The 13,337-nt window shown below is 37.9% G+C and overlaps 1 protein-coding gene across 1 annotated transcript in view; it reads right to left on the bottom strand.

The window, feature by feature from the left end:
• The window catches only part of ST18 (ST18 C2H2C-type zinc finger transcription factor), a gene marked incomplete at both ends in the record, with an annotated part of 166,817 nt that overhangs the window by 37,426 nt on the left and 116,054 nt on the right, over window positions 1-13,337 (bottom strand). Inside the window, 4 exon segments of the mRNA XM_080340195.1 lie at window positions 1,176-1,266; window positions 2,964-3,098; window positions 5,832-6,629; window positions 10,615-10,805. Coding sequence (XP_080196321.1) covers window positions 1,176-1,266; window positions 2,964-3,098; window positions 5,832-6,629; window positions 10,615-10,805 — 1,215 coding nt within the window.

Below are 13,337 nucleotides of genomic sequence, written 5' to 3'. Positions count from 1 at the left end.
AAGTGAATTTGGGGAAAAACAGGGATATGTGAAAGACTGCTACCAAAGAACATATTTTGTGATTTCAAGTTGTTTGTTTGTTTGTTTTTCCTGTTTGCTTTATTAGGTTAGAAGATGTTTTCTTATCCTATTCATTGCTCACTTATGTTACAGCTGATGTGCTACAAAGATAACTGGGGATTTAAAACAGGAAACACACTGAAAAAATATTTACCAGTTCTTTATATATTCTTGTAGATGAGCTTGTGATCTCTCTGGTAAAGACTACAGATGGCAAAACAGTATGATAATCTTTGATTTTGCTGTCCTCATACAATAACCAATCAACCAATCGATCACCAAAAAAAAGAATATCCCACAAAAAAAATCTATTCAGCAAAAAAAAAGTCAGTTTTGAAAATTTTCTGTCCCAGGTTTGATTATAAGATTGACATTATATTTTTTCCAGAAGAACTATAACAGAGTATTTTGGCTTGCTGGCTTCCAGTAGAAAGCAGTCCTGAGAAGAGCCGTGCCGACAGCAGTGGGTTGCTGGAGATGGAGCGCGTCGGCTCTCTGCCCCACCTGCAGCCCAGCTGCAATTCCCCAGCTGCCTGTCTGGAAGGCTTTTCTCAATTTTACTTTCTCCCTGCAGGCAGCGAGTTAAACAGACAGGAGTGTTCCAAGTGGGGAGATGACATTCCTGAGGGTAATAAATTGAGTTAGTTTTTACCAGGATTCTTAAAATTTTACCAGGATTTTACCAGGATTCTTAAAATTTCCTGTTTTGCTAAAAGAGAATGTGCTTTGATGGAAAGCTCCTGCCAAAGATATATGTGGTGCAAAATGAAGAGGCTTTGGTTTCCAGTGGGTTTTCTAGCTGTAGCAATAATAATTTATTTGCTCATCCCTACCCCTTTTGCATGATGGTGTTTCAATGTGAAGACTGTAATGAAATTGTTGTTTGAAATCTCATATGTGAAAAATACTAGTTGAATTTGCCATCCTCAATGCTGCAGCCATTTTTTATATAATGAAATTAAACACAATTATTTGGTTATAAACAATACAGGCTACCCTTGCAGTTTGTAGGAATTCTGTAGCACAGTACATAACATCTAATTCCAAGATGTGCCCATCAATTTACTCCCAAGGACATTTTAGATTTTAAGGGGACAGGAACTTTTCCAGCCTACCTTCTGTGTGTGTTGCGATTGCTGTTGACATGTCCTCTCCCAGTGCATCCTGGGGTTGGGCACTTTAAAACATTTTCATGCATGGCAAGAACTAAGTGGGAATAAGAAAAAAAAAAAAAAAGAAAAAGTTACAATAGCACGCATCAACTAAAACCACATATATTAAAAAATATGAACATTTTTTCTTCAAACTGAGATTCTTAATGCTGTCACATTTTGACTACAAAAGAAAAGAAGAAGCAAAGGACCTACAGTACAGCAAGGCCAGTTTATCCCTACGTTGTTATAGTGTGGCTTCCCACATGTACATCATTGTTTCTAGAGACTTTAAAATAAGAAAGGGGGAGGTTAGCAAGGATGTTGTATCATGAAGCCCTTTGCCCACTGACCCATACATCACTAACACAGTCAACTAGAAAAGGGAGATCACAGAGGAGCTCTGGGCCACGCAGTTATGCTATGTATAGCTGCAGCCCTCAGGTACAGGCTTTTTATGCCTTGCACCTGAGTATGATGGTCTGATCTGAGCCCTGATGATTTGATCTTTGAAGTCTGATACCTCCTGATCATCTGAGCTCTGCCAAAACTACTTTAGACCCATTGGTCACACTCCCAAGCAGCGACTTACACTCCCAGAAGTGGTTGCAACCTCTTACATGCACATGTCTTTTGATGAGGATTATATTTACTAAGACTGAGATGTATTTCTGTTCAGTCAACTGCTTTATTCTGTCAGGAACCAAATTACACACACACACATATATATATTTTTTTTTTAATTTTTTTATTCCCCCAGGACAGAACACATCTGAATGGAAGTGTGCTAATTAACAAGGACTTGTTAGTTTTTACTTTTTAGAAAGTTATTGTTGCCAGGGCCTTTCAAATGCAGTGGCCTGCATAACTCAGCAGATATTTCTATACGTATAGTTTAGTACCAGATTTTAAGAGAGAGAGAGAGAGCTACAGTTAGGAACAGGACATTGGTAAAGTGCAAGCATCCTTTTAATTTGTTGTTACACATGCCACACAAAAACCAATCTGACTAACTAGGTTGTTTAAATGACTAGTTTCACATTAGGTTTTGGCTTATTATGGAGCATTTAATTGCATCACATTGCAAGATTACACACATGCACACACAAACCAATGTAGTCAGATCAGCATAGCTAGAAATAAGCAGAGAAATTCAGGCTAGACTGGGCATAGAAGGGTTAGCATGATACAGTTATACAAGAGGGACATGCTGTGGACTAACACTGGGATATATTGATGGAAATAACCTTTTTGAGCTCAGTGATAAGGGGAACGCTGGAAACATCTCTGAATAAGCATGCCCAGGCCTCTCAGTTATTGGCAATGAAAACCAGCAGCCTCGGCGTGTGATTACGGCAAATCAGGTCACAGATCTGAAACAAGCAGGTGATTTCTGTGCTGTATCCATTAGCCAAAGGCAGGGCAAGCAAGATCTTGAAGATTCATAAGACTGGAGCGTGCAGGTCTGCTGGCGGGGTGGGGATAGTTTGACTCAGATTTTATTCTTCCCCAGCCACCTGAGGAACCTAGTGCTGTTTGTTATGCTACTGCTGAGGAGTACTTGAGCTCCACAAATATGGGAAGTAGGGCCGTGATTAAAAGCTGGAGAGCAAAGAATGTGCCATGGCCCTTCTCTCAGCCTCATTTTGCATTTCACCCAGAAAAAGTGGGTTTCTTTTCCAGCTTGAGTATGCACTACTCACAATACTGGCCAAATCCGGTCATTTTTGAGTACGAGGTGACGATACTCACTTTCTAGTGGCACTCTAACTTTATGTGGACAGCCCGAGAGACTGCGGTGGTGAGGGTACAGCCCAGTCACATGCCCTGTGCCATCACATCCTGGGATGGGGCATTTGGTCTCTCTCTTTTCAGGCCTGGGTGAATCTGCAGAGAAATCAGATAAGGATTTTGTTTGGCTTTAGCCCTTTCTGGACTCATCTGAGTGGCCCTAGGAGCGTGATACTCTCTATTTCGTACTTCAGATGTAATTCCTACACAAAGTTTTAGCAGAGATGTATGTGATTTAAGCATTACTTTTGGTTTTCATGCTGTGTCCTTTAAACAATGGCTTCCCCCTCCCAATATACCATTTATGTGCTAAACTATATAGCATTAGGATTATGGTGTCATTTATTCCATTCAGAGCCTCAAACAGGACAGAAGCCACAATCCAGTAAGCCAGAAAACTGGCAGCATCAGCCAACAGCAAGATATATAAAAGAATAAATAAAAAAACCAGAAACAATCTTTTACTCTGTTAATGTCAGACTCCAGGAAGCTGGGACGATCAAATAAAACCTGAGGTGTGAAACAAACAAACAAACAAAAAGCATTTCAACCAGAAGCCTTTCCTTAAATATCGCAGATCTCTAGGCTGTAGGTTCTTTGTTAGGGAACTGAATACATGCCACTTTACATTTGAGAGGCAAGGCAAGCAGCTCCCTCTGGTACACATGGCAATGCCGCTTTGTGGAGCAGCCCACAATGACAGTGAAAACATGGAGCAGCCGATACCCTTTCAAAAGCGAGGTCTCAGCCCAGCCCCACAGCTACCACTCTGGAATGGCCACAGTGCATTCCCAATTTTTGTTTCGAGCACCTAGAATTGTGCAAGAAGCACTGGTCAGAAAGCCTTTATTTGATTTCCAATGCAGGATCAAAAGCCTGGGCGAGAAATGGATGAATTCGAGTCCAGAAATTCTCTTGTGAGAAATCTGGAGGAAGTGGCCGCATAAATTGCTGAGGATGGTTTTAACTCCATCTGTGATTGGCTGCCAACAACATTCAGTGCTGGGGGAGAAAACAGCTGCAGCCAGCACAGGGAGCAGCCTCCTTCAACCTTGATTTGTTGGACTGCAAGGTAGGATGTGCTTAGGGACACGATCGCCAGAGACAGCTGAGGGTTAAACTTCTTGGCCAGACCTCAGGTAAAAAAAAAAAAAAAAAAAAAATAGGGAGGAAAGAAAATAAGACTGAGCATCAACAGGAGACCACATGCCTTTTAGAATCACTACAAATGGAATGTGCTGCAATAGTGTACAGAAAACAAAGGGAGCTTGAAATATGATTTTTTACCCCACTAATTGGAAAGGTTCATCATTAAAAAGATGGAAAAATATAAATTTAAGTAATTTTTTTCTGATATAGAATACAAGAAAGAAAATTAAGAGCTGATGGATTTCCTGGCAATTTTTTCAAAAATAAAAAAGTTAATAATATAGAGTGAAAAATTATATAGTGTTTATATGATCTGAACAAAACCTAGTTTATTCATCTATGAGCGTTACCTCTTAACTCACCTACAAACTACAGCTAATAATAATAGGAGGCAGATCAGGAAGGGCCAGATTCTGCAATGCTTACCATCACTGCTCCTTCCTATGTGTGCTGTGAGAAAATCACATTGACTCCAATGTAAACCTGTTGAACATAGCTAGTCTCAGGATAAGAAAAGGTATCTATAAAATTCCTGCATATACCATAGTCATCTGAGCAAATAAAGATTCATGTAGTTTAGCAAGGAGGTAGACTAATACCTTGCATGCACAGCTTGACATGCTAATGAAAAGACTGCTTGAGACAGAAAAATGAGATGCATACATATTCTTCCCAAATACTGCAGGAAATATTCTGTAGTTGCAGCTCCTAAAAAACTTGTCAGTCATCTTATACACTAAATACTTTAGATAACTCAACTAGTATAATATTTGCAATGTACCCAGGAACTACTCTAAAGTAACACTAGGAGTACCAAAGTAATTAATTTATCAAAAACAGAAATTGCAGCAATGCTGGGGTGACCTCAGTATACTTGGAAGCCCAAAAGGAAAACTCAAAGGACAGATGAATTTATTGTTACTTACTACAGTAGGGAGTGTGCTTGTAAAATGACATCTCTTGATGTTGTGTAATTATCCTCAGTTGAGAGGTTTCATACCAGACTGACCAGTTTATAAATCAAACCCAAATCTTTTAAATATTCACTTGTAGAAACCCGATTAAGTACCGAAAATGGAGCAACATTCCTACAGCTTTGCAGGAGATTGCACAACCACCAGAAACGATAAAGATTTTGGAACTTACTGGTAATTCTGTTGATGGCGAATGAGGCAGAAGAGCATGGCTTGTGCTTTCCTGGCTCAGAAGTGCTGGCTGTAGCTAAATCTAATGTTGATACATAAAGTAGACTGAACTGAGAAAACACATGGCTTAGGAATTAGGTGGTATATTTGGAAGAGGCCAGTTTTTCACCCTAACCTTTCCTTAAGCACTGTTTTAATGTCTTCTCTTTTGGCTGCTGAAATTTAGGAGGCATATATTAGCGCCCTATGGAGGAGGAAGTAGAGGAGGAGGAAAAGGAGAAGGAGTGTCAGTGCCAGCTACACAGCCCTTTTAGTACCCATTACTGATCATTTCACATAGCGGTTTGGCAGGAAGCCAAGTACCCAGCATTTAACCTGGTTAGATGCAAGGCACTAGTGTGAAGGTACATAATTAACAAAATTACCAGCTAAATTCCAGATTCTTTACTGTTGCTATAAAACCCAGTTCAGAACGCTCTATCAGTCACAGGATAAATGCTTAAGTGAGTATGAACAGTCAAAAATACTTCCTTACGTTTGTTGCTAAATATCTGTCTCCCACCAATGTCGGTAACTTTGGTTTGTCTCCTTTCCCCTGCTAGATGCTCCAGAAGAAATCTATCCAGTTCCTTGTAGGTGCTGTGAAACACATGCCCCTGCTCTGCCTGCAGAGCGATTGCTTGTTCTAGCAAACTCAAGTTCCCTTTTGTTTTGTCCAGCTCAACTGACACTTCTGTGATTTCTGACAGGCACTCGTTGTCATCTTCTTCACTTTCAGGGAAGGGATTTTGAATTCTTTTATCAGAAGGATCTGGGTGAGACTCCTGGGGTGTTCTTAGTTCTGTTTCTGAGTCACAAAGTGTTTCACAGGGGTCAAAATCTACCTCTTCCTTCTTAATTTCTGGGACTTCCAGGATACTAGGCTGATTACACTCTACCATGTACTTCGGAGTTACAAGAGGCTTTACACTAGTTTCTTCTGAGAAATTCGAGGAGCTGTCCCACTCATTGTCCATAGTTTCAGAGTTACTTTCATTTTCCTCAGATGAACAGTATTTTGTGTCAGAAATAACAGTCTTTGCCTTTCCTTCAGCTGAGTTAATCATGTAACATTCATCAGTGTCATCACTTTCTGTTTTTAAGGATTGAATGCCACTGTCATTTAGATTTTCAGCCACTGTTCGACTGGGTGCATCTTTTGCTAATTTTCCCTTGTTCATCAGAGATGAGGCCACAGCATCTTGATAGCTGGAGTAGTTATCTTTTCTTTGACTGGAATTTTCATGCCCACCTGAATGAAGGGTTTCCTCAGTTGATTTTGGAGTACTTTCCTCTGTATGACAAAAAAACAAGAGAAAAATATGTAAGAATAACTGTTTTTTGTGTCTAGTAGAAGTGATATGAAGATACTTACTTACCAATTGACATCTCTTTACTCAAAAGCCCTTCTGAGATTGTATCTACTTTACATTATAGCTCCAAAACTATATGAGAAATAAATACGTTGCCATTTTTCACTGATACTGAAGACATATATTATTTTAGAACACATGCACATTCATATACATTCATTGAAATATGTGCCATATATAGATAGATACTATACATATACACACAATCTACATGATATTTGTATAAAATACATACAAATACACACATAAATTAAAATTGCTCTCATGTATTTTCACTTTTCTTTCACCTGAGATTCCCAAATATTTTCTCAAAATGGACTTTAATTACTTTTCCGGTCACCCCAGATCCTCTGAAAGACCTTGCTGGAAAAAACCTCAATACTTCATGAAAGGCAAGCTTCTGGTCACCACTGAATTGCCACATTAAGTGATAGATCAGGTCACGCACAGGCAAATAGAAATGGTTGCTATGTACAGACTCATAAAGGACTTGTTAAAGACACCACTGAAGTGCATCCTGTCTTTATAAACATCTTTCTTCAGAAGGAAAGCAGCAGCCAGCAGGTAATAGAGGCTGCATGTAGGAGAGGTTGTCGGTGTGGAAGACAATATGCCTTTTGTATCTCATTTAATTTTTTATAAACATTTCCTCTGACAAGGACACTCAAAAATACATCTCCATCATCTTTCTTTCTGGTAATTATCTCTCTAAAATCAACACTGGTATGCCAGGATCAAGTAAATATTGCCATAGTAACTAAAAGCATTTTTGGATGAAGGGAAGAATTTAGTCACAACACTAGCCCCTTCAATAATGCTGATTATAGGGTACATTCTTTTGTTGGGATCTATTCAACATAAACTGAAAAATTTAACATTTTACTTCCTAGAAAGGAGGATGAATAAACAAGCGCAGACTATTTCATAAGATATGTCTGTTCTCTCCTGAATCAGAAGTAGTCCAGGTTTAAATAATAAATTAAGCATAGTCTAAAATGCAAATGAAGTTTTTCTCAATAACACAGCGAGCTATTAAGAGAAAGTGTAAAGGGTTATGATAATTTTAAAGTATTATGAACTACAGAAAACAAATAAAAGCATTTTCAGTGAATATGTCCAATTCATTGAACTATTCTCTCAATCCACTTAACTACCCACATGTGTACAATAATGATTTATAGACATTATACCTAATTATGCATATTTGGGCTGTGTTAGAGTGCCTAACAAAAGCTCTAGAAAGCAACAATTACCTCTGTTGCTTAGCTACATAGTTTAAAATATTCCTATTAAGTGCAGATTATTGTGAAGGGGAAAAGGGGGACAAAAATGCACATGTGCACCACAATGCATTTCACTTTACTGCTGCCAAACTGTTAGCATTTTGGGTCATTTCCAGTTTACATAATTGTTTGGTTCAACTGTTTGTTATATGTTAAAAGAAAATATTGATTAATTCTTATTCTTCTTCAGAAAATTGAACTCATGTGGGGAGAGGTGGCCTTATGCACTGTGTTCACAAAGTTGTGTTTAAAAAAAATCTCCATAAACCTTAGTGCAACTTTTTAGCAGCTGGTCTAGTACCACACACATTGCAGTATTCTGAATAAAGAAGTCTGTGGTCTTTTCATATCTCAGCAAGTAAGAATGATGCTTTGGCTCTATGACCAACTTTAGCCAAATGTTTTTTTATTATTTGCTCTTCTACCATTTGGAATATAGCAAAATCTCATCAGTGGGTTATTTCAAAAGGAAAGAAATTCTAGTTTTAATATAGGTCTCCCATCCCTCAAAACAAAAGAAAACAAAACAAACCTTGATGATAATAACAGGTCTTTTCAGTTATTTTTCTGTATGAAAGATGAAAAATAATATAAATGTATAACCGATTTTTGCCTCTTAAATAATCGGCAATTTTTAAATGCAATGTTTAAAAATTTATTGTTGAACCAGTCTTAATAGTTCACCTGTCCCAGCTTTGCTTTTCACTTCTACAGGCTGGAAATTTACTTTAAAAGTAGTCAAAACTCAGCTTTGTTTACAGCTGCATCAAGCCATGAGCTGAAGCGTTGACTGATCAACCTACAAGAATTATGAGTTCATAATAAAATGAGCGTTATTACAAATATTGCCCCATACCCAGACCAGCTGTATGCTTTAGCTGAAACTAGTTTTGTAGCTGGTGAAATTAATGCAAAAGGGATAGGTTGTATTATCATTGACACAAGCAGTTTTTGAGAATTTGTATCAAATTTTATCAAATACTGATTTTTGAAAGAAGGTGGCTTTTTTCTTTTGACTGAAGGGCTAAGTGCAAATAGGGTTCCTCTACATTTATATCAATAGATCTGGTCCAACAATTGCCCTTTTTTTTAAAAAAAACCCAAAAACAAAAACAAAGAACCAGTTGAATAACCTTGGTTCATCTGCATATGACACAAATTCTACCTTTACACCCATCATAGTGCTTTCCCTTCAGCAAGTTCTTCAAGCTGTGCAGAGGACAGACACAAGGGAAATAAAAACACATTACTGAGGCAGCCCTGGATGGCCAGGAACCAGGTTGAATCAAAAATAATTATAAGAATAATTAGCTAATATCTATATATCTCAAAAAAAAAAAAAAGGCCCAAACAAATAAAACACACAAGAACTCTTACTCAAACTGCTCTTTGCCACATAGAAATGACAGAAAGGCCTCCACTGATTTTGACGTTATAAAACTAGGATTTGACTCTTTAATCAGAAAGACTGCCTCCTTCTTCTATTTGTTTTATACTATTCATATACATACATTTTGGGGGTTTGGTTTTGTTTTAAGGAAAATCTGTTTAGAGTGGATATAGATATAAATTTCTAATCTCAGTTCATCATAGAATCATAAAACAGCCTGGGCTGGAAGGAATCTCAAAAGATTATCCGACACAGCCTTTGGAGGAAGAGGGAGCCTAGATGAGGTTATCTAGCACACTATCCTTCCAAAATACTTGAGAAGATGGAACAAGAAACTGAGTGGAAAATAAATCACCTTTAAACTCCTGTAGCAATTAGCAACTGAGTGGAATATAAGTTCACTCTGTTTTCATAGTATCTCTGATTACTAATTTTTCAAGGCCAGACCACATCACTTTTATCTTGACTTTTGCTATCTAATGTTGACTTCCTTTTAAAACAAATGTGGAATGTATTTCACTGATTTCTTCTCAGTTGTCTGATTAGCAACTTGTGTGGACTTCTGAAACAAATGTGTGACAGCTAGTTTAGTTTGATTTTTTTTTTTTCCATCCTGAATATACATAAATATATACTAGGAAGAAAAAAAAAAACAACATACTGCAGCTATAACTTTCTGTCTCCCTGTCCTCTTCCATATTTTACAGGATACACACTGTAGAAGTTTCTATAAATTTGGCTTAGCAGAGCTGGAATAACAAGTATAAAGTGCTGAGTCTAATAATCACATTATACAGAACACACGTAGCAGTCACATGCATGAAATAGCTTTGCTAAATGTTAAAGTCAACTATGTTTTGCTAAGCTTTTTTTTTTTTTTTTTTCCTCCTAAGAGCTCTATATATTCCAGTGAAATTATACTCTTCATAAATGTGTTTTTCTCAGTGGTGGGCTTAACCTTGTTCTTTGACAGATCTAGTGGAGAAGCAGATGCTGCTCCATATCTGACCTGCTGCAGCAGTTGTCTCTCTGTGTGACCTACAAAACGTTTACAAGACCCCAGGAGGAGATATTGTACAAAATAATTGGAAGTACGATGGTTAAACTTAGACAGAAATGAACCATGCCAACTCTGCTAGAAGTCAAACACATTCTGTATCCTTTTTGAAAATACTGTTTCATATGTCCCCTCCGTGGAATTCATGTACAAAGGAAACCGCACTGCACGACTACCTGAAGTTGCGCTGCTTTCAAGGACACCGATGTCTTCCTGTAAGTCTGTCCTGTCTTCATTTTCTTCTTTGCATTCCAAACTGGGGCTGTAGTGGCGGGGCTTCATTAACAGGGACTTCCTTTTGTTGACGGGGACACCTGATACCTGTTCTTCAGCTTTTCTCTTTTTAGCCATGGAGCATTTGTAGGCACTGGAATATCAATTGGCAATGATAGAGAAAAATGGGGGAGAAGTGAGGGGTAAATTGTTTAAAAAATAACATAATCCCCTAGTTTAAATCTAAGTACAAAACTGAGGACTGACAAAATATTAATTCACTTGCAGTTTGAGCAAATTGTGTTCAGTGGATATTTAATTTTAGCTCATGTACTCGAAGTCCAGGGCCCAGGCAAATCCCATTTCTTTTCACTGCTGCCAAAATTTGTTTAGGGGAAAGGGAAAGAGGAAGAAGAGAAAACCAAAAAAAGACGTATTCCAACATCCTTAATCCTGAACTAGTATATTCCATTCTAAAACCAGCTCTGCAGTAAAATAAACACACCCAGGAAAAGATGAACTAAATTGTAGTCTCGGTTGATAATCCAGAGAAACAGCTAAGGGGAAAAATACACCACTATTTATACTACCACATCCTGAGCCTTTGGCTCCATTACCTTTACATCAGTATGGATATCCAACTACATACCTTGAGTTCAGCAGCATAAAACCTGTGCGAATCACACTGTACCTTCAGAAAATGTTGCCATACGGTCCCTCTTTTAATAATCAGTCCCAGCCATTGGTTTCATTTCATTAATTCCAGCCATAAATGCCTAGTTTAAGCTCTTCTCAGGTCTCTATACATGCTTTGGAAAAAGATTCCTCCAGAGGACAATTCATCCCCCTTCAAAATAGATCTATCTGACAAACAGGGTGAGCCATCCCTCTGGAAAGACCTTGCCCAGTCTAGATGTCCAACTTTCAGATGACCAACATGAGAAGAGAGGGCAATGTTCAAATGGGGAGACTGTTCCCAGATTTGGTATACTTCTTTCAGCTCCTTTAAGATCCACATATTGATCTGCATATTAATTTACTTCTACAGATATTTAACAAAGCCTTTGCTGCCATGCAGCTGATTGGTATGGCATAGAGGTGTTACATCATACAACATCTCACTAAGGAGGCTTGAACCTTCAACACTTTTTTTTAAATAACTTTTTGTGTAAGTGATTTAGCATTATTTCCTTGTTCTTTTACATACAGTATTCTAAGAAATTTATGTAGTATGAATAATAATGCTCATATTATATCTGTCAGAGATGAAAAAACTACATATATGAATCTGTGTAATCCACTCCATGGTTTCTCAACCTTAGGCACCCTGAGGGTGCATTACAAATCCACACAATGCCCTTAGGTGTTGGATTTTACATTTGGCTCACTGACTTAACTGCAAGATTTTCAAAAAATCCGTGTATGCAGAGAATTCCTATTGCTTACACGTATTACAAGCTCACCAGCATAAATTAATCCTTCCAAGGTATCTTACATGCACTAAAATTGGCTCAGGTTCTGATTGTTTTGGATGAAAGCATATGACTAACTTGAGCTTTTTGTTAAAAAAATACCCATTTTTGGCTAAGCACCTTTTTGGCAATCCACCATTGCAAACATGAAGGACACAGAAATACAAAGATTTACATTTTAGGGGGAATGTTAAAATTCTGCCATGTGCATCTTAAACATGTTAGATATTCTTGATCTTCTGAAAGCTAAAATGCTATGGGCATCAGGAGTGCTGGATGCTAAGCACCTGCTGTAGTTGAATACATTATGGCTTCTGTATTACTTCTCTGTTTATGAGTAAAGGATAACATAAATATCATATTAAAGGTTAGAATCACAATGGTATAAGCATCCCCTTGAAAATGATGCCCATATAACAGACATCAGGGATGGAGGTAGTATCCAAAAATATGCATAATTTATTTCAAAGAAAATTCTATCCAGAGTTTCTTAATTCATATTTGTGAACAACAATTTATATCATTTATGTTGTTTCAGGAAAATTGAATAAATGACAAAAGTTTGAAATCCCTTCTCACATAATTTTTTTAACAACCAAAAGCTTCACGAGGTTTGCTTTTAATCTTTCTCATTTATTTGTCAATCTTCAAGTTTACCTCTAGTAGCTAGTGTGACAGTGTTTAGGACAAGATGAATTTCCAGTGTTTAATTCCCCTTTGACGAAGCTGTTTCTTACACAAGCATAATTAGTAGATTTTTAGAACAGAAGATCCAATTAGATCATCTAGTATGCCCTCTTGTGCAACACAGGTCAAAGATCTTCATCTAGCTCTTCAGCTTTAATCTTGTAAATTGTCTGACAATTCCGTATCTTCCAGTCAAGTTAAGGGAAAACATGGTAAGAAGGTAAGTTGACTGCTGTATCCCTGCTCATTAAGTACAACCTTTTTTCTAGTAACATGATGTTATAAGACCACCACTGTGGGCTGACACAACATCTATTAAACACGGTGTTTTTTTCACCACAACTGTGAAAGACAGCCCAGCTCAGATGCTAGCAGACCACAGTCAGGACCAGTGTGGGGGCACTGCTGCCACCTGCCACCTGCAGATCTGCTCTGGGAAATGAGAGTGCAGGAATTCCACTTGACTGTAAGTACCACAATTTACAGCAGTAAATCAAAAGATGCTGCATCAGTGTCAGGACAGGAGG

This window comes from Nesoenas mayeri, assembly GCF_963082525.1.
Source record: "Nesoenas mayeri genome assembly, chromosome: 2".
Taxonomy (NCBI): domain Eukaryota; kingdom Metazoa; phylum Chordata; class Aves; order Columbiformes; family Columbidae; genus Nesoenas; species Nesoenas mayeri.
The sequence above is the reverse complement of the archived record's forward strand: the minus strand, read 5'-3'. Positions and strand labels throughout refer to the sequence as shown.